Source organism: Aedes albopictus, chromosome 1 (genome assembly GCF_035046485.1).
Source record: "Aedes albopictus strain Foshan chromosome 1, AalbF5, whole genome shotgun sequence".
NCBI lineage: Eukaryota > Metazoa > Arthropoda > Insecta > Diptera > Culicidae > Aedes > Aedes albopictus.
The window spans coordinates 70,108,550-70,135,434 of NC_085136.1; the positions used below are offsets into that span (position 1 = coordinate 70,108,550).

Genomic DNA, 26,885 nt, shown 5'->3' on the forward strand with positions numbered 1-26,885 from the left:
TTCATGGTGGCATGGACTGGTGTCGCAGTTTGGTATGAAGCAACCGATAGACCTCTATTGTGACAACCAGAGCACCATATGTATTGCCAAGAACGGCGGTTACACTCCAAGAACGAAGCACATCGACATTCGTCACCACTACATCCGAGACACACTGGATCGAAGGATAATAAACATCAACTATGTTAACACCGAAGACCAAGTAGCTGACGGATTAACAAAACCGCTTCAACGAATCAAGCTGGAGCGAAATCGAGAAGCCATGGGAATTGCATAACTGGCTTAAGGAGGAGTGTTGCGAAACCTATCGTAGTAACCCATGGTTATGCTAGTTAAGATTCATGTCAAATAAATTTTCACTTCTGTTCCAACCTTAGTACGAGCAAGTCGTTATTATTGCGTACTCTAATAAAATCAATCGTTATTCACGATTGCGAAAATTCGACGCATTCAACGAAAACGAACATATTTTGTAAGAATTATTTGTCAAAAAAGAAAAAAATACAAGAGATTAACGAATTTGAGATTTATCAGACTAAAGATTCCGTATATCATACAACTCCATTTTCAATGCTTCAACGTGATGGTACAGATGGACCATATATAACACACAAATGTCCTTCATTATACGAAAATAGATTCTACAAAACGAGTTCGAAAGAGGTTCTACAACATATTTTCAGTAGATATGTTTTCATTGCGTACTTCGAATTTTAAACTGTTTTACGATATGCAATTTTTATGGGCGGTTTTCATTACACGTCCCTGCATTTTCCTCACGCACAGCTTTCGGTAGTTATCATGCAACGCCATTTCCTTAGACGGGTTTCTTTACACATCGCTGCATTTTCCTGATGCAAACAATTTTCGGCAGTTTTTCAATAACGCCATTTCCTTGGACGGATTTCATTTCACGTCCCTGTATTTTCCTTATGCAGAAAAATTTTCGGCGGTTATCCAACAACGCCTTTATCTTGGACGGTTTTCACTACACGTCCCTGCATTTTCTTTATGCAGAATAATTTTCGGCGGTTATCCAAAAATGCCGTTTCCTTGGACGGTTTTCATTACACGTCCCTGCATTTTCCTTATGCAGAAAAATTTTCGGCGGTTCGACACGCCATTAATTTGCCCAACCAAAAACCCGAGCAAAAACCAACCCAACCAACCAACGCCGCGAGTATTTTAGGCAACATTCACAATAGTCAAACACCTCTACCATCATGCACATCAACCTGTTTGCATTTACCGTTCAACCGAGTGACAACACGAGCATGTACGATCCGAGGAATCAACGAAAGCGCGACCATCCATGCCGAGCAAGAACATGAAGAAACATGCATGCAATCATCGACCGACCACCTATCCACAGCGTGCTACCAGTCGACAACAAAAATCAACCACGTCACCGCGCCTTTGTTCATGTGTTTGTGCTAGAACCAAGGCTAAAACAGAACGCGGTTGGAATGACAAAAACTTTCCGCGCTCTAGCTTTCGTCAGGAACCGCAGAATTGCAACACCCACTTCACTGTGTTTGCAGCACCACCACACACTTCACACACCAAAACGATTTGTTTTCTCTCACTGTTTTTATGCCAAGTGATTCTACCTATTTTATGATTAACTTGTTATTGATTATGATGCACTCCTGGCAGGATCGCCAATGTGAATACCGGGCAACTCACTGGAACAATCCGTTCCCAGCCATCTTAGCAAACTGCAGTAGAATCACTTGGCATAATACGGAACCTTAGGGTTCATTCAAATATTACGTAACGCAAATTTTGACCATTTTTTACCCCCTCCCTCCCCCACGTAACAACTTTTGTATGGGAAATTTTGGAATTTTGTATGAAGCGTAACACAGCGCTAGACCCCCTCCCTCCCCCCTTAGCGTTACGTAATATTTGAACGAACCCTTACGGTGATGGCGACTTGCTCCGCCAACAGTCCACTCGTCAATGAGGCAGCATCACACTGACGACGACCCCGTCATGGTGCTGGCTGTCACTGATGCTTGCTAGGGGAAATACACGCATGGGAAATGCTACTCAGCTTTGTTCATACCCCACAGAACTCATGTTGAACGTTTGCGTGCCACTAAAGTTTAAATGCAGTTCAAATTAACATATACCAACAACTTGAAATGTTCCGTTCCGAACTTGTTTTGAACTTGTTTTGAACTTACTACTCAAAGTTCCGATAAATATTAACCGTACCAAAAGTGAACTTCACATGAACTTCGGAAACATGAAGTTCGGATAAATATTAACCGTACCAAAAGTGATCTTCACATGAACTTCGAAAACAGCGGAGCTCGGGAGAAGTTCACATTCAATTAAATCACTCGGCAATCGAGTTCAGCAGCCACAGCTTGTGTTAATTTCACAAGTACACTTTGTTTCACTAGTATTATATTTCAACGTACTTACTTGAAATCCACGCAAAGAATCCGTATTGTGTGGCTCAAAGGCTGCCCTCTCAGCGAGCAACTGCTCCACCCAGAGTTCCGCCGGATTTTTTTTTTTCGGCTACGGCGAAAGTCTTCTAGTTTTGCCTGATGTTTTCCATCCCGTCTCACTTGTCGCGCCAGCGCACCGGTGATCACCGGGATCGTAGTCACTGAAAACTTATAATCTTTTCAGAATTACCGACACTGGCACTAATTTATTGCTTTGCACTTGCCTAAACTGCGGACCAAAACAAACTAAAAATGTCAAACTGTGTAAGTTCACAAAAAGTTCCGCGTAAACTTCTTCCGAACTTTCGGCTTCAAAAAGTTTGTCTCGCAGAGTATTTCAAGTTCAGAGAAAGTTCACACGCGAACCTGATTGAGCACTAATAAATGATATCAGCACATTGAGTAAAATCCCTCAGTGCTTAACAATCCAAACATGGAGTAGTGGTGGAGGAATTAGTCTACCTCGGATCCTTATTGACAGCTGACAAGAACGTGAGTCGTGAAATTCGGAGGCGCATTATCAGCGCAAGTCGGGCCTACTACGGGCTCCAGAAGAAACTGCGGTCTAAATGCACCAAATGCATCATGTACAAAACGCTAATAAGACTGGTGGTCTTCTACGGATACGAGACATAGACCAAGTTCGAGGAGGACCTGCAAGCACTCGGAGTCTTCAAGCGACGCGTGCCAAAGACGATCTTCGGCGAACTTCAACCATGAGCTCGTTGCACTTTACGGCGAACCCAGCATCCAGAAGGTGGCGAAAGCCGGAAGGATATGATGGGTAGGGCATGTTGCAAGAATGCCGAACAACAGCCCTGCAAAATTGGTGTTTGCGACAGATCCAGTTGGCACAAGAAAGCGTGGAGCGCAGGGGGGCTTAGGTGGAGCGTGACTTGGCGAGCATCCGGCGTGACTAAGAATGGAGAACGGCAGCCACGATTCGTGTATTATGAAGAATTATTGTTGTTTCAGTTTTATCTTGAATTTGATGTAATTCTAAATAAATGAGATGAAATAATGTATTCTCAGCATACCATTCACCGAAGTCTGCAATGAAATTTAAATGTACATGCCGACATGCGACCGAAGTTTCCCCCGCGGATGGTTAAACCTAATACAGCGGCCGTTCGCTCGTTGCAAAATGTTTACTTTGCAACGAGCGAATGCCATTCGCTAATTGCAACGTCAGTTTGACACTAAAGTGCATCGAAATGCACTGACAGCATGACTGACAGCACAAATTTGACGCTTGATTGCTTTTTAATTGCAAACACGTGTCAAATTTTGCAATTAGCGGACTTGCAACCAAAAAGCGTTGCAATGAGCGGGTTTGCAACGAGCGAACGGCCGCTGTATTTCAAGTAATACTCCATAAGGTTGTTCGTATCTCGGCCGGTTCCACGAGAAAACAGGAATTTCCGATTATTTATACACCAGAATCGATGATTTGCATCTTCGATTGAGCAGCAAGATTGTAAGCTTATTGAATTTTCGCATCAATCAAGAGTCCGATATAAATATTTAATTTGTTATCTAGAACTTTTTATCATACGATAAGCTTTGACATAAATTTGTCAACGTTGATAAAGCAATCGTTCGATTGTTGCAATGCACTGCTTTTTAGTGGCAAGTGCGCTACAGCGGCCGTTCGCTCGTTGCAAAATGTTTACTTTGCAACGAGCGAATGCCATTCGCTAATTGCAACGTCACTTTGACACTAAAGTGCATCGAAATGCACTGCCAGCATGACTGACAGCACGAATTTGACACTTGATTGCTTTTTAATTGCAAACACGTGTCAAATGTTGCAATTAGCGGACTTGCAACTAAAAAGCGTTGCAACGAGCGGGTTTGCAACGAGCGAACGGGCGCTGTATTTGCAAAATTTGGCATAGCCATCCGGCAGACGAAAACCCGTGACAAGCCCACGCCAACACCAGAAGCGACGCCAAAAGCCAATATACCTCCCGGATGTGCTACAGAGAACCCTGAAACCTTATCCTCACCTTGCCTGTCCTTAAAATTTTGTGACCCGCTAACCTCGAGCAGCCACGAGTACCCTGGCCTCCTCCCAGTACTAACCTTGAGTACCTAAGAAAGTCAGAAAATTGTATGTAACTGAATACAAAGAATGAATTTTGGCTCCGTAAAGCGTTACACGCGATTGAGCCATAAAGAAATGAACTAGAAAAAAAATTGGCATGCTACTGAAACTAAAATGCTAATGAGCGAACGGATGCTGTTACAGCGGCCGTTCGCTCGTTGCAAACCCGCTCATTGCAACGCTTTTTGGTTGCAAGACCGCTAATTGCAAAATTTGACACGTGTTTGCAATTAAAAAGCAATCAAGTGTCAAATTTGTGCTGTCAGTCATGCTGGCAGTGCATTTCGATGCACTTTAGTGTCAAAGTGACGTTGCAATTAGCGAATGGCATTCGCTCGTTGCAAAGTAAACATTTTGCAACGAGCGAACGGCCGCTAGCTCACGCATGAACCATTTACCTTTTTCCAAAGGATAGATTCGCACGGGATATGCCCGGCGAGATCCCCGTCATCATTCAGTCTCGTTTAGGAGAGCAACCCGAGAGCATCGTTCGCTCCCGTTGTTGCTGCTAGCAGCGCGATCGCATCGCTGATTGGTTGATTCGAAATTGCGCGCGCGTGTGCCCGATCGTGAATCCGTGAACGTGATCCGTTCAAGCGCTATCTGTCGAGTGTGGAGTGTGAAACCGAAATGTGCCCTGGAATTTTCGAAATATTTGCGGTTTTCCACCGGAACATTGCGATGACTAATTAGGAAGCAGTCGGGAGAGAAATTCCATCGCATCGCACCTAGAACAGTACCCATTGCGCCGCGTTTGAGAACAGGAATATCAGTGTTTGTTGAAGATCATCAATCCACGGAAACCGGTTCCCGGTCCAGTCAGCAGCCAGTTAGTTAGTCGGCGAGCGAGCGAGTGAGCAAGCGCAACGTGTCGTCGACGACGACGAGTTGTTGTCATCGATCGCGACGCGACGCGACACCGTCATTTGCATTTAGGTAGACACCAGGCGCATCCGACTGTCGTCACCACCCCGTCACCCGTGTGTATTTGCATCCGCGAACGAGTGTGGGTAGTGTGCAGTGTAGTTCCGGTTTCGGATGAATCGGGGGTGAATTTAACCCTTTATAAGGCGATGGAAACTTGATCGTCGGCATTTGTTGTGATAAATGATAAACTAATAGCCATTCCTTTTACTTCTGGGTAAATGTTGCGTTTCGTAATATACATATAATAGGTCTAGACACGAATGCCACATAAGTGGTAAAGTGTCTTTAATAAATATTAATAATAATAATATAATAGGACGCAATCAGTGAAGTACTAGATTGAAAGTAGTGAGCTGGATTTTTGTATGGTGAGATGATCAAATCTCCATTTCTGCAATGAAATGGTGCAAACAGCGTGGGTTATATGATTTCTTGACTAATTTAATGCTGTTTGAGTACAATTTTGGGTACCTGTGATGTTGTATTTTTTATTTCTTGCAACTTCAACAATACAGTTACCCAAACTTTTGCTCAAACAGCATCAAATTTGTCAAGAAATCATATAACCCACGCTGTTTGCACCATTTCATTGCAGAAATGGAGATTTGATCATCTCACCATACAAAAATCCAGCTCACTACTTTCAATCTAGTACTTCACTGATTGCGTCCTATTAATTTTGAATAAGACGCATTTCGCGCCAAATAGGCCTTTTCATGTGACAGATCCGTTTTTGTTTACAAAGCTTGAACAACAGCTGCTAACAAGAACGTGTCATCTTCATAGAAGAACTGTCAAACGCCCGAACAATCAGCTGATTTAAGACGTCAAATGAAAAGGCCCATTGCATTCGGAGTTGGCAGCAATCTCCCAGATTTCAATTAAGCTTGCTGCCAGATTTCAAATAACCACTGAGCAAGCCTTTTTACCCTTCTTACACCCATAAGAAGGGTATAAATACCGCTCGAAAAACAGACTTTCGATCCGAGGCCCGCAGGGCCGAGTCTCATATACCAATCAACTCAGCTCAGCTGTTGCAAAAAAGTCACGTTTTCAGCCGTCTGTCAACCGATTTGGATCTCTTAGCACCAAATGAAAGCTACAATATCCTAGTATGTACTGTTATTAAAGATCAATATCTCAATAACACCAAAATATACCTCTCCAATTTTTTGACAGTTTGTTTTGATGTGTTTTTGCTGAAATTTTTTAGGTTTTTTTTTTGCGCTTTAGATGTTATAATTTGAAAATTACGTCATTTTTTCGTTTTTTTTTAATATAATTTAGTTGATCTTAAGAGAGCCAAAGAGCTTTTGTGAGATGTGACTTGAATGGCAGTTTTGTTAGGCTGAGATATTGAAGAAGCAACACACTCAGAATAGATTTTGAGGCTCGGCAAAATGCGCATAGCTGTGTTCAATAGGGTATTGTACCATTTGGGCATGTGTACCTATTTTGGGCACTTGTCGCTATAACTAAGTCAATTTCAAACCGATTGATTTGAATTTTTGTACAGAGTTAGATACTGTACGTACCTAACTCTGGACAAAATTTCAAATCAATCGGTTTGAAATTGACTTAGTTATAGCGACAAGTGCCCAAAATAGGTACACCTGCCCAAATGGTACAAGACCATATGCATTCTTTGCAGCAACGTTTGGGTCACCTAGTGAACCACCCTCGTAAAAATGTCCAATACAAATACAATATATTGTATTGCTATATTACAATACATTCACAATACATTTCACTGTAGATACTATACAGAATACAATATAAAAACAATATAACGTATGGACACAGAAGAACAGACGTCACACTCTCGACGCTTCCCATCGATCACCTTTTTAACGGTTGATCACAGACAAACAGACGTCTCACTCTACTCACTTCTCATCGTTACCCTTTTTAACGATTAGTTTAAATATTTTGTATTTCGCAAATCGATCGGTCACGGCGCTCCCATCGTTTTTGCTCCTGTTTGACGTATGCTCACTACTGCCTTCTACTGAGTGATTTGCGTAACACAGCCTGGTTAGCATTGGGCGAGTATGTTTTCGTGACGATGATTTTTATCGCAATTTGTTCCAAGTGATACGTCTTTTTGTCTGTGCGTTGATTCTAATATTCAGTAGTAGGTCGATTGACCACTCGCGGCGCTGATATCGTTTTTGCTCCTGTTTGACGTTTGCTCACAACCAACATCTAGGGACAGCCCGGCCAAACACTGTACATTTAGCATTGGGCGATTACGTTTTCGTGAAAATGTTTTTTTAATAAAATTTGTTCTAAGTGTTACGTCTGTTTCTCTGTGGTACAGCGGCCGTTCGTTTGTTGCAAAATGTTTACTTTGCAACGAGCGAATGCCATTCGCTAACTGCAACGTAATTTTGACACAAAAGTGCATCGAAATGCACTGACAGCACAACAAACAGCACGAATTTGACACTTCATTGCTTTTTAGTTGCAAAAACTTGTCAAATTTTGCAATTAGCGGACTTGCAATCAAAAAGCGTTGCAACTAGCGGGTTTGCCACGAGCGAACGGCCGCTGAATGGATATGTACCATAAAATGTATTGTAAATGAATATTTCACAATATAATGTACAGGTTGTTAAGTATCGTAACAATACAAAAAAATATTTTTTCTCAAAAAAATCTGAAACGCAAACCATATATTTTATTGTTTTGCTATTGTTTTAACTTTTTATACAATAGAAGGTTTTATTGTAAAACCATACAATAACAATATAATGATTTGTTAGTAATAGAATGCATTGTTGTATTATTGTTATGTATTGTATTTGTATTGAAATTTTTTTTTCTGGGTAGTCACAAATTATATTGCCCACTTAGATCAAAGTATGGATGTAATGAATGGTTTGGTCGTGTTGCTTGTTTGTAGGTTTAGCATAATTAGCATTAGCATTAGCATTAGCATTAGCATTAGCATTAGCATTAAGCGAGTCGCACAAATTCGTAGGTGGTACAGTCCTAGACCGCTGTTATGAGGGTTGCCTCCTTCCCGTCCGAACCAAAGCACAAAGATTAGGGACTAATCCCTGACTCTTAGACAAGACTGACGCAATCCTCCAATGGTCGAGCACTGTCCTGGCCACGTCCTTGCGACTGCTGAGGAATGGGAATGGATGGTTAGTTTTGGACACCTATGAAAAATGTAGACAACTCTACGATCTCTCAGGCCTAGGTGTCACGGGAATTTTGGTGTTGTTAGTGGAAGGGTAAACTCCAAAGGATACGCTTGGTTAACGTTCAGGCACAGCATTGTTAGACTGCTTCGAATCAGGCCCGGATTTAAGGGGGGCAAAGGGGGCAAGTGCCCCGGGCCCCCCGGGGGGGGCTCAACAATCCCGAAGCACTTTATATTTTGTTCAACAAAACCATATAATATACACTTCCATACACGATTATATTTTATTCATGTCCTACAGTAGTTGTCATTGGGTTTCTTAAGGATATCCAGATTATATCATAATCTGAATGTTCACTTGAGATTAAAAAGAAATTCAAAATTTCACAATTTTGGTTCACTGGAACTATCTCGGGAACTATTTTAAGAATGGATTTTCGTTTTTGAGCTTTTTTTGTATAACCTGCATACGTATGTTGATTATACGATTATATTCTGGAAACAACTGCTATTAAGCAACTGCTGCATCAGTTCGTTGAGGACAAATGTTATCATGGGAAAGATGAGATAATGATTCCTGGAGATGATCGAAAAATCCGGGGCAGTTTTTCAAACAAAGTTTCCAAAAACATCGCACAGCAGCGGTTTTTATTTTGAGTTTCATGTTCTTCAGAGTTTATTGCTATATTCGCCTCTAGAGTCCTAAATTTGTTCAATCTGAATTTTGAAATACTCGCAGAATATCCCAAATAAAATTTCATTTATTTTAACTTTTATTTTTATTTGTTTAAATTTATATCTTATAATAACGGATGAAAGTATAAAATTTATGTACTATCTGAATAATATTACATTAAAAAAACAAAGACAAATGTTCGCAACATTGTCGAAATTTTGGAGAATTGCTTTATAGAATTTCAGAAGTACGCTATATTCAGCCTCAATATTTCTAAGAATAGGGGGATTAGGGGCATAATGGACACCCTAAGCAAATGAGTATGTTGGGCCTGTATAACAGACAAAAACTTAACATATTATCAGTTGGCTTACAACTTTAACTTGTTTCCTACGTATTTTAATCATTTACAGCTGGTAGAATGTCATTATTGTGAAGAAATAATGAATTGTAAACCGTGTATTTTTAGGGTTGGCAGGAAAGGTACGGGGCGAAATAGACATCCATCGGGGCATAATGGACACCCCTGCATATTTTATGCTGTATCTTTGATAATATCGACCAGTTAAGTAATTTGCCTACGGAGATCAATACCACAGATATAATACTCCATCTTAGATGAGTTTACATAAGATCAAAGTTAATTAAATAAATTTTAGGCTAAAATAATCGGATTGATTTTTTCCAAACTATCTAAAACGCCTAACAGTATGCAACGCGCGTACGTCCATTCATAATTGCCAGTGTTCATTTCGCCCCGAATCGACTACAACATTGAAATTGCCATGGAAATTGCTATTTTGAATAAGTTCTGATCAAAAATATAATATTTCATCCATTGCTAAATCTCCGTATACATGTAGATAAGGTAACAATTCACTTGTTTTTATGGTGGACACACCCCAACACTCGTAATACCTTATTTGATGCTGCTTCGAAATTATAAGAATTTCACCATATGAAAAACATATTTCAATTTCAATGATATTTTGTTTATTTTGGAGCAATATCTATGGTACTTATGAAAAATAGGACCATGACTTGTTCCTTTACACTTACGCATTAAAAGTTTAACATAAAAGTCAACGGTTTCGGCAAAATTAGGGGTGTCCATTTCGCCCCGGGTGTCCATTATGCCCCTAATCCCCCTAAGTGCGAAAACAAGCTCTAGAAACGAGCATTTTTTATTACCGGAAATTTTAGTTTGCTTCTTATCCCAAAAAAACAAACACAGGCTAACAAGGAAAGGCAACGATTGTGTCCCGCGGGGATTCCACCGAGATTATGTTTATTATATGATCAAATCCACAGCCGTTCGGGTCAAACCATAAGTAACATTTATGAGTAATCTCAAACTTTATCTGCTTGGTTGATTTCATATTCTAATGTAGTATAAAGAGGCAGACTAGTCATAGCAAATTATATTTTGTGGCAAATTTAAGATAAAATTGAATAATTTCATTTAAAAAAATATTTTTTTTTTCGGATAGCCACAGACAAACAGACGTAACACCTAGAATACTTTTCGTCAATATATATCGCCCACTTCACACTACCATCACCTTGTGGAAATGTTCCACGAAACACTGTGTTGTGCAATATCGTCAACAGAAGGCGCTAGTTTGAAACGTCAAACGCATAGAAAAACGATGCGCGCGCCTCTGCACGCAGAAAAATAAATTGTAAACACAATTATTGCGATTTTTTTTCGACTTAGACTTTGATGCAATAAATTTCGTCGTACTCATATTTCGCTTTCGATTTCGCTGTCAATCTCAGTCGCAGGGTTTTTGCAACTCGCCCGATAATGTGACAGTTTTCGCCGGCCGTCCCAAAGTTTACCATTAAAGTCTTTTGTTCTCGGTCCACCAGCTGGTCATGTTTACACAACAAAACCAGCTGGTTCACCGATGCTTACGTTCATCCTCATTGTTCTCGGCTACCAGCTGTTTATGTTTTCATAACAAAATCAGCTGGTTTCGCCTGAATCGGGGAAAGAAGGCGAAAATGTGTCATAAATGTTAGGTTAGTACCATATTAGGGCGAATTGAATTTCGTCGCCAAAGTCTGATTATTCGTAAAAAAAAATACAATAAATTCTAGTTCAAATCAACCGATTTTTGAATTTACTATAGCGAAAAATTGATTTCTAGTTTAAACTGAACTGTTCTATTGTTTGATAACACAAATATTTTCATTTGTCGAAATTTTTGACAGTTTGTTAAAACAAACAGAGATATGGTATTTTCAACATAAAATATTGCAGACTACATCTCAAATTGGACTATCACACTTTTTTTGGTACGCCTAAAAAGTGTGATAAAAGTGCACATTTGCCTCGGATCGTCTCGACGTCTTCGGTGCACTTATTCCTCCATTTACAAGGAATAAGTGCACCGAAGACCTCAATTCGATCCGACGTAACCCTGCGCTGTAATCACACTTTGAAGGTGTGTGCACACTATTGTGTCAGTCCAATTTGGGGTGCAGTCAGCAATAATGGATTGATTCAAACGACTGCACTTTTGCCACTAACAAACCCGGAATGTGATTGTGTTGGTGACGGTACACACCAAAATTTTTGAAATGCTTCCAGCACGCAAAAAATCAGCAAAAGAAATTGCTGAATTTCAGCAACATTTTTGCTGAATTTCAGCACAAAGTTGCTGATCAACTGTCAAAATTGCTGGATTGTTCAGCAAGTTCAAAAATAATTGCTGATATTCAGTAATTTGTATTGCTGAATGCAATTAGCACGCCAAAAATCAGCAAAGTTTGCTGATTACCAGCAAAAATATTTTGCAGTGTAGCAACTGCGGCAGCTCGGAAATCTATTTTTAAACTGTCGGTAAGCGGATGGGGAGGTGAACGACTAAAAAAAGACAAAAAAGGCTAAACCGATCAACTTTTTGTGGATCCTGTCGTGAGAACCTGCGCGTTATCCATCACGGCCAAAGCTGCACTTGGAAGATGGCGTGATGGATTTGCTACACCTTCTTCGTTGTAGCGATGTTGGGGTAAGCATTTTATAGATGTGTGAGTGCTTTCCGACCATGTTTATGGTTTTTATTTTGTTGAAACAAATTAAATTTTTGACATTATATGAAATGATGGTAATCGGTTGTTTTATCGATAAACTCTAAATGAAAGCAATTAAATATAACTTTGGAATAAGTAAATTCTCAGTTAGAAAATCAACCATGCGTTTTATTGTTTTGAACAAGCGCCAATTTTCTGCGTGTGGTTGTGAAAACCACAACTATGAAGATTTAAAATGATCGTTAGAAGCGTGGTCGATGAAAGTTTTGCATATGTTTGTCTGTGGTATAGTTTTTTTAACAATTAGAACAATTAGAGGAATTTACGTATTTTCGGCAGTTTTGTTCTTTTTTTTGCTTATTTGTTCATTTGAAAGGCTCTGGTTTTGTTCTCTTCGTCATCGATTTTTTTTTAAACCTGTTGCACTCAGAGTTGGCCTCAAATCCTTCCCAACCAAGCTGAGATAGGGTAGCGAACCACTTGGGCAGTGGCCGCTGTTTTGGGCACTCTTCGCTATAACTCAGTCAATTCCAAACCAATTGACTTGACATTTTGTACACGGCTAGATACTGTACGTATCTCATCGCGTTGTGTCAATTGGTTCAAAATTGGCTGAGTTATAGCAGAAAAGTGCCCAAATGGTTCCACTTCCCAATATGCCCAAATTTGAGGCAATTTGGTCCACAACAACCCCCATGACGAAGAGAACAAACCTGCCGATAATATCCGTCGTCACCTACTTCTGTAAAATTAAGAACATCTCTTCTCAGTTCTGCATGCCACGCTCAAGTTTCCTCCGACCTTATAAGGGGTTAATGCTGCGCAGCTCACAACTCAATCAAAGTTTAGTGACCACAGCAGTAGCATCAGCAGCAGCAGCAGCAGCTGATCAACAAGTGTGAAATTGCGTGTATAATCGATTGGCCGAAATAGCGTTCCCAAGCAGAAGTATAAGATGTACCGGCCGGTACGTTCTATTGTTGTCGCCGTTTGCGGGCTATTTGCATTTTCCGGCGGCGGCGGCGGCGGCGGCGGCGGCGGTGCGTTCGAAGTTTCCCGTACTCTGGCAGAGGACCCATCCGGTAGGTTTCGCAATTTTTGGATAAACCAAGAATTAAGCCGCGAGCCAGTTCTTCGCTCGTGAGAGATGCGCGGGAGAGCGCGCGCTCTCAACGATGTGAGGATTGGCTAGTGCGGACAGTGCGGTTGATGAACGGATTTGAATTAGGCTGCTGATTAGATTGCAAGATGTACCGTGAAACGAGGCGTTATTGGTCAGATTTGTGCTAATTAATTGAAGAACAACTATTCGAGAAAAAATATCAAAGAAGGGTCCATTCCATCTCGTGTTACGGTATTCGGTGAAGTTCAGAATGTTGGAGCATTTTGATGCAGTTGATGTGATGTACGCACGTCATGATAAGATGATTGGAAAAGGTGAAGTAGTTTTGTTGCACATGTTGTCTCAGTGATGACGCCTTCAACGCGCCTTCGAGATGATGCAATTGATTAATATTTTTTTTATCTTCATTGAATCTTTGTATTCAATGCATGTCTACCATTACCATTACAGAGAAAGTCGTAGCACGTTTCTTCTCTTAGTTCACTGCTGCTTCTCTCCAACCTCGGGAACGTCTTACACTCACCAAATCACTCTCGAGTCTCGACCTAGTCAACCAACCTTGTCTGATATGCTTAACATCGTCTTTTTTTTCTTCTAACCAATGGGAGATAATCTGCTCAACAGACACCTGAACAGGGAGGTCCAGGTAGTGTGGGGTTAAGGACCGTCTTCTGAAACAAAAGTAAAAGCCAGGACTACTCTTTCCACGTGCTATCCCAGATAGAGGTGTGCGCCGCCGCGCCGCGCCGCGCCGATGAGCAATCGGCGTGAATCGGCGTGCGGCTCCCCAAGCCAACAAGAATCAAAAATACTATATTTTTTAAACGGGGATAGGTAAAGGGGGGTTATACCCATGCACTGGTGAAAAAAGTTTATGGTTATGTTGTTTGAAGCCGATCCAGGAAGCATCGGCGTGTCGGCGTGGCAAACGGCGGCGGCGGCGTGAAAACCGCACGCCGATCGGCGTATCCCTTCTCAGAAAGGCTTCCATCATCAAAACCAAAAAATTTCTGCAGCAGCACATCGCTAGATGTACATTTGTTGCAATCCAATCATTAGAAAGTAGTTTACTTTGTTCACAATTGTTTGAGAATCCCCACGCCGATGCACGCCGATTTTACGCCGAATATTCGGCGCACACGTCTAATCCCAGATCATCTTCCGCCGTCTTTCACCTAAAGTAAATGAGTTCGTGGGAAGTTACCAAGCCGGTTTCATCGACGGCCCGTCGACAACGGACCAGATCTTCACCGTACGGCAAATCCTCCAGAAATGCCGTGAATACCAGGTCCCAACGCACCACCTGTTCATCGACTTCAAAGCGGCATACGACAGTATCGACCGCACAGAGCTATGAAAAATCATGGACGAGAACAGCTTTCCCGGGAAGCTTACCAGACTGATAAGAGCAACGATGGACGGTGTGCAGAACAGCGTAAGGATTTCGGGTGAACTATCCAGTTCATTCGAATCTCGACGGGGACTACGACAAGGTGATGGACTTTCCTGCCTACTATTCAACATCGCTCTGGAAGGTGTTGTGCGACGAGCCGGGCTCAACAGCCGTGGAACGATCTTCACGAAATCCGGCCAATTTGTCTGTTTTGCGGATGACATGGATATTATTGGTAGAACATTTGGAACGGTGGCAGAACTGTACACCCGCCTGAAACGCGAAGCAGCAAAGGTCGGACTGGTGATCAATACGGCTAAGACAAAGTACATGCTGGTAGGTGGGACTGAGCGAGACAGGACAAGTTTATGTTGGATAATCACTGGATTTGCTATTATAACGACCATAAAATGCACTTCACGCACCTCCACTAGTTCTTCACGATTAAAATCTCATGAGTGTTTCTGTTTTGCTTCTTACTCACGAAGCAGGCGGATGCGCATAAACTCACACAAAGTTTACTTTCGGAATCGTGAGTAACCATTGTTTTGGCTTTACACTCGTGAATTGCTTCATGAGGAGAGTAATTCCATCACTGCCTGCAAGCACTCGGAGTTTTCGAGCGACGGGTGCTAAGGACGATCTTCGGCGGCGTACAGGAGAACGGTGTGTGGCGGAGAAGGATGAACCACGAGCTCGCTGCACTTTACGGCGAACTCAGCATCCAGAAAGTGGCCAAAGCCGGAAGGATACGATGGGCAGGGCATGTTGCAAGAATGCCGGACAACAACCCTGCAAAGCTGGTGTTTGTTAACCATCCGGTTGGTACAAGAAGGCGTGGAGCGCAGAGAGCACGATGGGCGGACCAGGTGGAGCGTGATCTGGCGAGTGTTGGGCGTGACCGACGTTGGAGAGCTGCAGCTACAAATCGAGTATTATGGCGGCAAATTGTTGATTCAGTATTATCATGAATTTGATGTTAACTAAATAAATGAAAAATGAAAAGTGAACTCTTTCCTCGACCGACTAAACAACATTCCCATGGCCGCCAAACCCTTCGCCTCTCCGGAACCACCAAGAAGGCATTGTTTCAGAGAGAGGCTAATGCACATCGCACCCTCAAGGTTAGCTGCGTAGCCTGCAACAACGAACATCGATGACTCCGCGTGAGGGAGTCCACCAAGGTAGCATGCTGGCGCTTGAGTGGTCCTCACCACTCCCTTTGTCTTCGGAAGGTACCCCACACCTGCTTCCAACTGAACACTAAGTTATCAAGAATTGATCCGCGTGCACATCGATTTGACCTTCCCGCACATAGAAGGATGTGTCGACATAGGACATCCACCTGCCACGACCTTGCCGGGGACACCTTTACAACCGCGGACAGTAAACCGACGCCACGACAGCAACGCTACCATGATGTTCTCCCCGCGGCCACTTAATCGCTGTAAGGGTCGATTTCGACCGTTGGGCACCGGTATTACCTACGTAGCCGGCTCTGAACCCTTTGACCATTTCTTGTATAGCGTGTGAATTAGCCATACTTTCCTGCTTACCACGGTAGCTTTCGGTACTTATCAGAGTACCGAAACGCCAGGCCTCCATACCTTAGTATGGACGTAGTGACACTTGCCAGAAGCTTGCGCTTACTGGCGTACACCGTAGGGCTATTGGACATCATCCGGGACAGTGTCGAAATAGCTATGGAGGCTCTTTACAGGTGTAATCAACGTGGCTACCGATGGTAAGCTTATCGTCGATCATCGCCTACCTGACGGAGCGCTTCGACTCCGCATCCTCGCGCATCCACTTCTCCACAACCGCGATCGAGTGTGCAGTAGTCAACTCCACTTCGTCGATCGAATCACCGTAGACTTCCAGTTTATTGTCGTCAGCAAAGCCGACGATCTCCATTCCCATTGGGATCTCTAACTTCAACTCCTCGTCGCACATGCCATTCTATAACATCGGACCCAGGATGGAACCTTGCGGGACTCCTGAGGTTATGTGAAAGCACTTCCGACCAACCTCTGTGTAGTAAACCGGTACTCGATTCCTCCGAAAATATTGTATAGGTACATCGATAACAGCCGCCCAACTGGCACTATTAAACGAGTTCCTTGCACTCAGAGTCACTACTGCACAGTACGAATCCCCTTCCTCTTACGCTGGAGCACTATCTCGGCGAATTCTATAACCGACATGATAACGTCTAGGGTCGACCACTCCTTCCGGAAGCCGAACTGATTGCTTGAGAATCCATTTACACCTTTGGTGTGTCTGAAAATTCTATTGAGGATTATCTTTTCGAGCACCTTTCCCCGCCGTGTCGATCAATCATATTGATCTATATGCCAACGGGTCTCCAGATGGTTTCTCCGCCTTTGGCAAAAGAACCAGGCTCTGCCGCTCCCAAACCTCTGGGAAAACTCCCTCGTCCAGGCATTTCTGCATAGCATGAACATCTCGGTAGCTACTTCTAAGGCCAGGTTCGGAACTCCGTTCGGACCGGGGTCTTACCTACGTTAAGGGACTGCGCTATCTCCGTAAGTTCCACATCGGTGACCCTCTCCCCATCGCCAACCCCAGTTCCGGTTGTCCTACGAAAGGAGGCCACGGACTAGGTGATAAAAATATCGAAGTAGGCAATTATAGTTTGAATGCGCCAGCACCGTCAAGCGTAACCATGGTAACCACCGCCGCGGTGACCACTCACGCGTTCAATTTCAACCGTTGTTAATGGAAGACGCGTTAATAAATTAGTTAAACTTGTACACGCGTTGTTCTATTTTACGGTTTGGCTTTTCAGGTTATGAGCCCAGAAAGATTTCTGCGAAAATAAGTGACCTGGAAATTTGGAAGAAATGGCCGATGCGAAGGTACTGATGGAAAAGTTGGGAGAAACCAACTACGCGACGTGGAGCTACCTCATGGAGCTAGTGCTGATCAAGGAGGATTTGCTGGAGATGCTGACCTGCGACAAGCCGGAAAACCCAAGTGCGGCATGGCTGTCGAAGGATGGAAAAGCTCGTGCGGCAATTGGCCTTGCTCTGCAAAGCACACAGCTCGTCCATGTGATGAAGGCGAAAATGGCATGTGAAATGTGGGACAGCTTGAAAAATTTTAATCAGTGTCGGTCATTGGTGAACAAAATCCACGTGCTGCGAAAATTGATTCGTTTGCAGCTGGACTAGGACGGTGCCATGGCCGAACACGTTGCCACGGTAACGGAATTAGTCAACCGATTGGAAGTCTTGAGTGAGTCGCTTAGCAACCATTGGATCGTAGCCATTTTGCTGTCGAGTCTGCACAGTTCCTACAACAACCTCATTACCGCACTCGAAAGTCGCGACGAGGAACTCGATCTGGAGTTCATCAAAGGCAAATTGGTAGATGGGAGGAAACGCCGCTTCGGAGAATGTGGACGAGAAAGTGATAAAGCGCTGAAAACGTTTGGTGGATCTAAACAAGCCGAGAAGTAGAAAAAGGTTTGTCACTATTGCCGCACGGAGGGCCATTACCGGCGGGACTGCAGGAAATTCACGGAGGACAGAAATGGTGATATACGAGCGCAACCGCAGAGGGCGAAAATTACGAAGGACAATGAGCACTATCCCAGGAACATTTGCTTTAGCGTGAGACTGACAGATTCTTGTGAAAACACGTGGTTTCTAGACTCTGGCGCCACGTCTCACATGACCAGCAACGCGACGATTATCACATTTTTCAAATCGGTGGTATGCAGCAGCATTACTTTGGCCGATGGTGACAAAGTCCTGTCGCAACGGACTGGCTCTGGGAACATCGTTACGGTTGACGAGGACGACAGGCAGCGCACCGTTACATTGAAGCAAATTCTGTACGTGCCGGTACTGAAGGGGAACCTGTTGACGGTGAGCAAGATGGTGGATGAAGGATGTACAGTCGTGTTTAACCGTACCGGATGCAAGGTACTGAAAGACGGTCACGTGGTGGTCGTCGGTGAACGAAACGGTTATCTGTATCAACTGAAGCAACCTGAAGCAGCAGCAGTCGCAGCCACGCATCGTGAGAACTGCCAGCATTCCTGGCACCGACGTTTGGGCCACCGAGATCCCAAAGCGTTGAAGCGCATTGTCGACGAGAAGATGGGCACTGACCTCACCATGGTCGATTGCGGAATCGGGTCAGTACTAGGGTCAGTATGTACCATATGTAGTGAAGCCAAAATAAATAGAGCACCTTTCTCACCCTCAGAATCGCGTGCTGATGCTGTACTGGATTTGGTTCACACCGACCTCTGTGGGCCAATGGACGTGTTCACTCCCAGGAGGAATCGTTATGTGATGACGATGATCGACGATCACTCCAGATACTCGACGATATACCTGCTGAAAAACAAATCAGAAGCGGAGGATAAAATTAAGGAGTTTATTCAGCTGGTCGCTAACTAGTTTAGTAAGAAGCCACGTGTCATCAGATCCGACGGTGGCGGCGAATAGTCGAGCGATTCCTTGGGAAAGTTCCTGCGGCAGAATGGTATCCTGCTGCAACAAACTGTTCCGTATAGCCCCCAACAGAATGGTGTGGCAGAACGAAAAAATCGGTCGCTGATGGACATGATGCGGTGTTTGCTAGCGGAGTTCAATCTTCCGACGAAATACTGGGCTGAAGCAGTGACTACGGCAAACTTTTTGCAGAACCGGTTGCCATCGTCGTCAGTACCGAGGACACCACACGAAATATGGACTAGACGACTACCGTGCCAGAAATATCAACACGTTTTTGGCAGTGAAGCGCTCGTGCATGTACCTGCAGAGAAGAGACGAAAGTGTGACATGAAAGCCAAAAGGATGATTTTCGTTGGATATGAAGAAAACCGGAAAGGGTTCCGGTTCTTGGGCGTGGCAACCAGCAGAGCATCAGTCGAGATGCTACATTCCTGGACCAGTGCCCCATGAAGGATACGGTACGCAGTGTTGATCCAAAGCAAGTAAAGCCATATGAGCTGGACACGGAGGTTCATCTTGGCTTATCAACGAAACAGCCAGCACCGTTGAACAAATCTATCGAAATGGAGTGTGAATTCGAAGGATTTTCAGATGAGGAGGAGCTAGAAGAATATGTTCAGCTTGAGGAGGACCCAATCGTGGAAGAACCGCGTCGATCGACTCGCAGTACCAAGGGAATGCCACCATCGAGATACGGCCAAGAGTTACATTTGGCAAGGTCATTCAACGATGATCCGATGAGTCTTACGGATGTAGCTGAACCGCCTCACAATCGAAAAGTCATCATTCGTTTCAAGAATTTGTCGACTACATTTTCCAAGTGGAACAAGTGCATCTCCATGAGCTAGGCAGATTACTGGGACTGGCTGAAACGATTCTTGAGGAGGAGTGATGAAACTATCGTAGTAGGCAATCATCGCGTCCAGCACCGTCAAGCGTAACCATGGTAACCACAGCCGTGGTGACCACTCACGCGTGCAGCGTGCCTCTTAGTTTTTAGTTCAATTTCAACCGTTGTTAATAGAAGACGCCTTAATAAATTAGTTAAACTTGTACACGCGTTGTTCTATTTTTCGCTTTGGCTTATCACTAGGATCATGGCGCTGAAAAGGCCCCTCGGTGATCCCCTCCAACATCTCTGGAGATTGCTCTGTAGCAGCCATTACACCTCTCGTCTTGGCCATAACGATCCTGTAGGCGTCACCCCACAGGTTCGCATTGGCACTCTGACAGAGAGCCTCAAAGCAGGCCTTTTTGCTAGCTCTTATCTCAGTTTTAAGCGCGGTTTTTGCTACCGCTACCAGCTCGTCGTCGTCTAAACCAAGAAGGTTTCGCTCACGGCAAAACACCTCCCTAAATATTCCCTCGTCGAAGTCTTCCACCTGCGAGGGCTTGCCCTTGACCTAGCCGCCTCTTCCTCTACCCGCTGCCTGCAGTTGTTGTAGCCGATCAAGTAGCCGATACTGTAGCGAACCGCCAGATGATCGCTGTGCGTGTAGCTATCGTCTACTCTCCAGTTCGAACTACTTATTCAGCCAGGACTACAAAAAGTACCGTCAATGATTGAGCCCGTACCGTTCTGACTGAAGGTACTCTTGGTACCGACATTAGCCAGGTCGACATCTAGCATGGCCAGTGTCTCTAGCAGGATCTGACCAAGCTGGTTCGTGAAACGGCTTCCCCATTTCACGACCCAGGTATTTAAGTCTCCCGCTATTACCGGCTTTCGCTCTGTTAGCACGGTCGTCATACAGTCCAGCATCTGCGTAAACTGCTCGATTGGCCACCGTGGGGCGCATAACAGCTACAGAAGAAGACCCCGTTTACTTTGGCGACCACGAAGCCCTCATTGGTAATAGACACCAACTCCTGGACGGGTTATTTACCCGTCGTCTATATCGCCGCCAATTTTTAAGACCCATCTACGACCCAATTGCCGTTGCCGGCGGGTACTCGGTATGGGTCCGCTATGATGGCGATATCTGTCCTCCACTCAGAAACCGCCTGCCAAAGCAGTTGCTGAGCCGCGTCACAGTGATTCAGGTTCAACTGCGTTACCTGCACTTTTTTCATGGATTTTCCCGGTACAAATCAGACAAATGGGTGAACTCGTGCAGCCTTGTACCTTATGGCCTTCAGCGTCGCATCTCCTACACAGTTTGCTTCTGTCAGGGCCTTTGCAGTCCCATGACTTGTGTCCTGGTCCCAGACACCTGAAACAAACCTTCGTTACCTTACCTTACCGATCAGGCTAAGGCCGGGGTAGCCTCTGCTGTACATACATAGTAGCCGTCTCCACTCCACTCGGTCCATGGCTGTTTGTCTGCAGTTCACACTCTGCGTAGGGTCCGCAGATCGTCCTCCACTTGCTCGACCCACCTAGCTCGCTGCGCACCACGTCTTCTTGTACCGGTCAGATGACTCTCGAGAACCATTTTAGTCGGGTTGCTATCCGACATACTGATGACGTAACCCGCCCACCGTAACCTCCCGATTTTCGCGGTCTGGAGGATGGATAGTTCTCTCAGCAGCCGATGCAGTTCGTGGTTCATTCGCCTTCTCCAAGTTCCGTCTTCCATCTGCACTCCGCCGTAGATGGTACGCAGCACTTTCCGTTTGAAAACTCCAAGGGCGCGATGGTAGTCTGCACGTTGAGTCCATGCTTCGTGCCCATAGAGGACTACCGGTATAATAAACGTTTTGTAGATAGTTAACTTCGTGTTTCGGCGAACTTTATTCGATCGTAGAGTTCTACGGAGTCCAAAGTAAGCTCGATTTCCTGCCAAAATGCGCATCTGAATTTCTCTGCTGGTGTCGTTGTCGGTGGTCACGAGTGAGCCCAAGCACACGAATTCTTCAACCGCCTCGATTTACCGTCGATAGAAATTCGGAATGGCGGGCGCGGTGATTCTTCACCTGGACACATTAATAACTAATCCGACTCGCTTGTCTTGCTTCTTTAGTTGGATGTACGTTTCCGCCATCGTCTAAAATTTGCGAGCTATAATATCTATATCGTCAGCGAAACCGACCAGCTAAACGGACTTCGTGAAAATCGTTACACTCGTGCACGAGAGACCATCACCTTGCCGTAACCCTATGCGAGATTCGAAGGGACTCGAGAGTGTCCCTGATACTCGAATTACGCTCATCACTCGATCCATCGTCGCCTTGATCAATCGTATCAGTTTATCCGGGAATCCGTATTCGTGCATAATCTGCCATAGCTGTTTTCGATCGATTGCTAAGAGCAAAGAGGATGGGAGATATGTTTGCATTTCACAGCACATGTTGTCTCACTTTTACATGACCTATGCTTCTGTTTACAAATTTGATTTGCTTCTTCGTTTTTTCCTCACCAATCCAAGAGCTCAGAAGCAAACATTGCGGCAGCTGGGTTTGATGGAACTTGGTCATCAAAAAATGACTAATTATGATTTCGTCGGAAAATGTGCGCTGATGCTGCATAGGTGGAAGGTTTGGCGGATCCAAGGGCGGATCATAAGATTATTCGAAAGAGGAAGAGAAAATCATATGCTGCAGATCGAAAAAGAAATGAAAATGCTCTACACACAACGGAATATATTTTTAAAAACAAGTTTTGGGTGTTCGAACTGAATCTGTTTTCGTAGCATTCTTTATATATGGGATAAATTCAACGCACGACATCGGCACAGCTGTAGCATCGTGGAGCAGTAGCAGCAGGTTGAGAAGTATCTTCGGATCCTAAGTTCGAACCCAAATCACAACTAAAACAATCAAAAAGTACCACCTATCACCAGCTGGAGTGTGGAAGGATGAGGAAACGGAGAAGCGGGCTGAGAGATCGCGAAGCAGACGTAAATCTATTTTTGTTTTGTTTTGTTCGACGAGGCGTTACTGCCGTTACGCTTCTTTGACATTTTGGCACGACGTTCCTGAAGGGGTAGCACTTAGACAGCCCGTTATTTTGCCAAAACCTGCTGTGGAGTAGCACTAAAGGCGTATATACGGCTAACTAGCATTAAACGCCTTGTCGTAAAGGCAACTATAATGCTGAAGGAGTGCTATTTTAAATGCTTACTGGTTAGTTGGGTTTTATCATGCGCCGATTTGAAATCGATGAACAAGTGATGTGTGGGCACGTTGTATTCGCGGCATTTCTGCAACACCGGGCGGATGGTGGTCCGTTGTAGCGCGTTCACCCATGAATCCAGCCTGATATTGCCCCACGAACTCTCTTGCAATCGGTGATAGACGGCGGCCTTAAATTTGAGAGAGTATCTTGTAGGCAGTGCTCAGCGAGGCGCTCAGTAGTGTGATCGCGCGATAGCTCCCGCAATCCAACTTGTCGCCCTTTTTGTAGATGGGACACACGATACCTTCCATCCACTCCTCCGGTAATACTTCCTCCTCCCAAATCTTGGTAATGCCCAGTGTAGTGCTCTCACCAGTGCTACTCCACCGTGTTTTAGTAACTCGCTTGATAGTTGATCTGCTTCAGCGGCTTGGTTGTTTTTCAACCGGCTACGCCACCTTCGGTGCTTGCTACGTCGCCATTGAGATGCTCATCGTAATGCTGCCGCCACCTCTCGACCACCTCATGCTGGCTCGTGAAAATATTCCCGTGATTATCTCGGCACATGTCGACTTGTCCTTCCTGCTGGCGCTTCTTCATTCGGAAGACTGAGTTCTGCCTGTTTCGCGCCTGTCTGTAACGTGCCTCATTCGCTCTCGTACGGTGTTGCAGCATTCTCGTTTTTCAACTGTTCACATTCGCCGTCGTACCAGTCGTTTCTGTGATTCGGAGTCGCGAAGCTTAGTGCTGTAGCCGAGGTACTACCTATGGCGGATCGGATGTCCCTCCAGCCATCTTCAAGTGTAGCTGCGCCAAGCTGCTCTTCCGTTGGTAGGGCCACTGCTAACTGCTGCGCGAAACAAACCTCCGGTGGCTCGTGGATGACATACGCACCAGCCCATCTTGATCCTCCCTACTCTAACGGACTTTTTTACTTCCGCCACAGATAGCTGAACCAAAGCTACCTGTCTCCCTGCCGGCCCCTTTCGTAACGGTTGCGGCGGCCACCTGCACTTCGCACTGTTGCCGCAGTGCCGTGACGAGCTCCTCCACTTCGATGACCTTGTCTAGGTGTTTCACCTTCAGAGTCGCCTCTTGTGTGAGAGCTCTCACCTGTACCCCTTCGCCCTTACGCTGCTTATCGCGCTTTAGCTCCAAGGAGATGATCTTGGAGCTAAAGCGCCCGCACGAGTATGTCTGATACTGCGCACGTCGGTTCCCAGATCCTCGAGAATGGTGTCGCTTCGCATAGCCTTCAATGCGTCCGAGTACTTCGACTGTTCGGTCTTGATGACGAGCGCGTCGTTTTTCTCTTGCTTGACACCTGCTCTTTTACGCTTTCTTGGTTTGGCGTTCCTGTTCTCCTCGACATGTGGCTTTTTCTTCTTCCTTTTCCGCTTGACTTTCGTCCAAGGGGGGTCCTCCCCTTGGTTCGCCTTACTCTGTGCCTGCTGAGGGCCTAACAACGATCGCAACCCCCTGTTCCCTTCCATCCGGGACGGGCCAGCCTTTTTAGGCTAACCCTTCCCAGCTTTCCGGGACACCTGGCCTGTGGTCCGACTTGCCGGCATTACTGCCTACCTTCGGCGTTAGTACCTTTCTAGCCTTGCGGGCACCGTCCGACAGCTCCTCACCTGACGGCTGCCTCACCCGCTTCTGCGAGTGCTTATCACGAGCAGTCGCCTCCGCCACACCTTTTGGACTTCCTGCGAAAGCGATGCCATCCGTCTAGGTAGACTTTACTTTCACCGGTTCCGTGCTGCAGTCTTCACGAGTCTCACGTGATCCTGCTTGGCAACGTCCATCGACTTACGAAGTTGCAACAGAGCCGTTTTCAGGTCCTTTCTTATGTTGGACTTCGTGCATGCAAAGTCGATAATCTTGCCATACTGCTGTTCAGCCACCTCGATCGCGGGCAGTCCTTTTCCTTCGTCAGGCCCCGGGACCATAACACCGGTTGCTTTAAAACCACTGCAACATACGCTCAGGGTTGCTGAAGTTCTAGTAGCAGAAGTTGACCTCCAGGGCTTTAACCTGAAAAAAAACAACGGTCTGAATATCATACCACTAAAGATCACTTATTATCGATTATTCGAATTCTTTTCAGAGAAAGGTGACAATTGTCTAGACTTAAACGGCTCACTAGGCACTTGCACCTTACCCAACGAGTGTCCCTGGTTCGTTCAGAACGTGATCCGCGTGAAACGGATCTCTTACGTCGACGTTCCAAAGTGTGGCTTCACACGAGATGACGAGCTAATTTGCTGCCCTAAGGAAGACGATTTAAGCAGGTATGTTTAGGTGAAGTTGACGAGTGAAGCTTAGCACATTTTTCGGAACTCATTGCCATAGATTAGGATCGAACGGCGACCAGCCGCAGAGGAAAGCTGCCCAGGCATGTCGGAATTTCCAACGCGGAATCTCGTACATCGCACAGCACATCATAGAGGGGGTCGAGGCCGATGACGGAGAGGTACCATTCATCGCGGCATTGGGGTACAGCACGTCGGAAGCTGGCCGGAAGTATGCCTGGGGCTGCGGATCAAGCTGGATTGCGAAAAAGTTCCTCCTGACGGCCGCGCATTGCGTGAGGGCCAATCAAAGACCGATCGTTGCCCGGATGGGCACACTGAACTTGGAGGCCAACGACGACCGGCATGTTCAGGATTCGGAGCTGAAGGTTCGTATGCAGCAGTTGGGGAAGTCTTCAAAAGGGATGAATTGCTAAGGTGACTATTTTTAGAAATTTTATCCACATCCGAGCTATACGTCCAAGAGCAAATATCACGATATCGCACTGATCGAGTTGGTCACAGCTTTCACGTTCGATCAAAACGTCAATATGATCTGTTTGCACACGGACACGCAAGACATGATTCCAACACACGTTTTGAAAGCATCCGGATGGGGTTTGACAGACAGTGAGTTCTTCCATGGCTGCAATCTCTGTAGCGCTTAATATAAACTCTTTCATCTATACTTTCAGCTGACAAGTCCCGTTCGGACATACTGCTCCGGGTGGACCTTAGCACGCAACCGTTGGCCCAATGTGCGCAGCAGTATCAGTCACAGGTGGGAGATGCCAACGGCCGACTGGCCTCCGGGGTCATCGAACAGCAGTACTGCGCCATTGGGAAACGTCACGCGTCCGGAAAACGAGGAGATTCTTGCGTTGGAGACTCGGGAGGTCCGCTGTACTACGCGGACAACCGCGCCGATCGGTTCTTCCTTGTGGGAATCACCTCGTTTGGACTGGGCTGTGGAGACTCTGCCAGCATTTACACCCGGGTGGCGTCCTATCTGGACTGGATCGAGCCGATCGTGTGGCCCGATGAAGCGTCTCTGCAGCAATGAGTAATTAAAGTGGATGGAATATTTAAATCGCTATGCAAATGTCTTTTTTTATTGTCATTCTTCGGCGTATGTTGACTATTACACGGAAAACCTGTTTCTCTTTGAA

At 45.1% G+C, this 26,885-nt stretch overlaps 1 protein-coding gene across 6 annotated transcripts; it reads left to right on the forward strand.

Moving 5' to 3' along the window:
* Nucleotides 1-5,014: 5,014 nt before the first annotated feature.
* Nucleotides 5,015-26,885, forward strand: LOC109404727 (serine protease persephone). 6 transcript variants are annotated; one of them, XM_029877371.2, is made up of 6 exons: nucleotides 5,015-5,710; nucleotides 13,133-13,444; nucleotides 25,533-25,716; nucleotides 25,778-26,105; nucleotides 26,169-26,346; nucleotides 26,412-26,885. In XM_029877371.2, the coding sequence occupies exons 2-6, from the start codon at nucleotides 13,318-13,320 to the stop codon at nucleotides 26,777-26,779; spliced, it is 1,185 nt and encodes a 394-aa protein (XP_029733231.2). In that variant the 5' UTR covers nucleotides 5,015-5,710; nucleotides 13,133-13,317; the 3' UTR covers nucleotides 26,780-26,885. The 6 variants fall into 6 exon arrangements, with proteins under 6 accessions (XP_029733231.2, XP_062700791.1, XP_029733234.2 ...); XM_062844807.1 differs by having other exon boundaries at nucleotides 5,015-5,575; nucleotides 13,212-13,444; XM_029877374.2 differs by having other exon boundaries at nucleotides 5,015-5,505.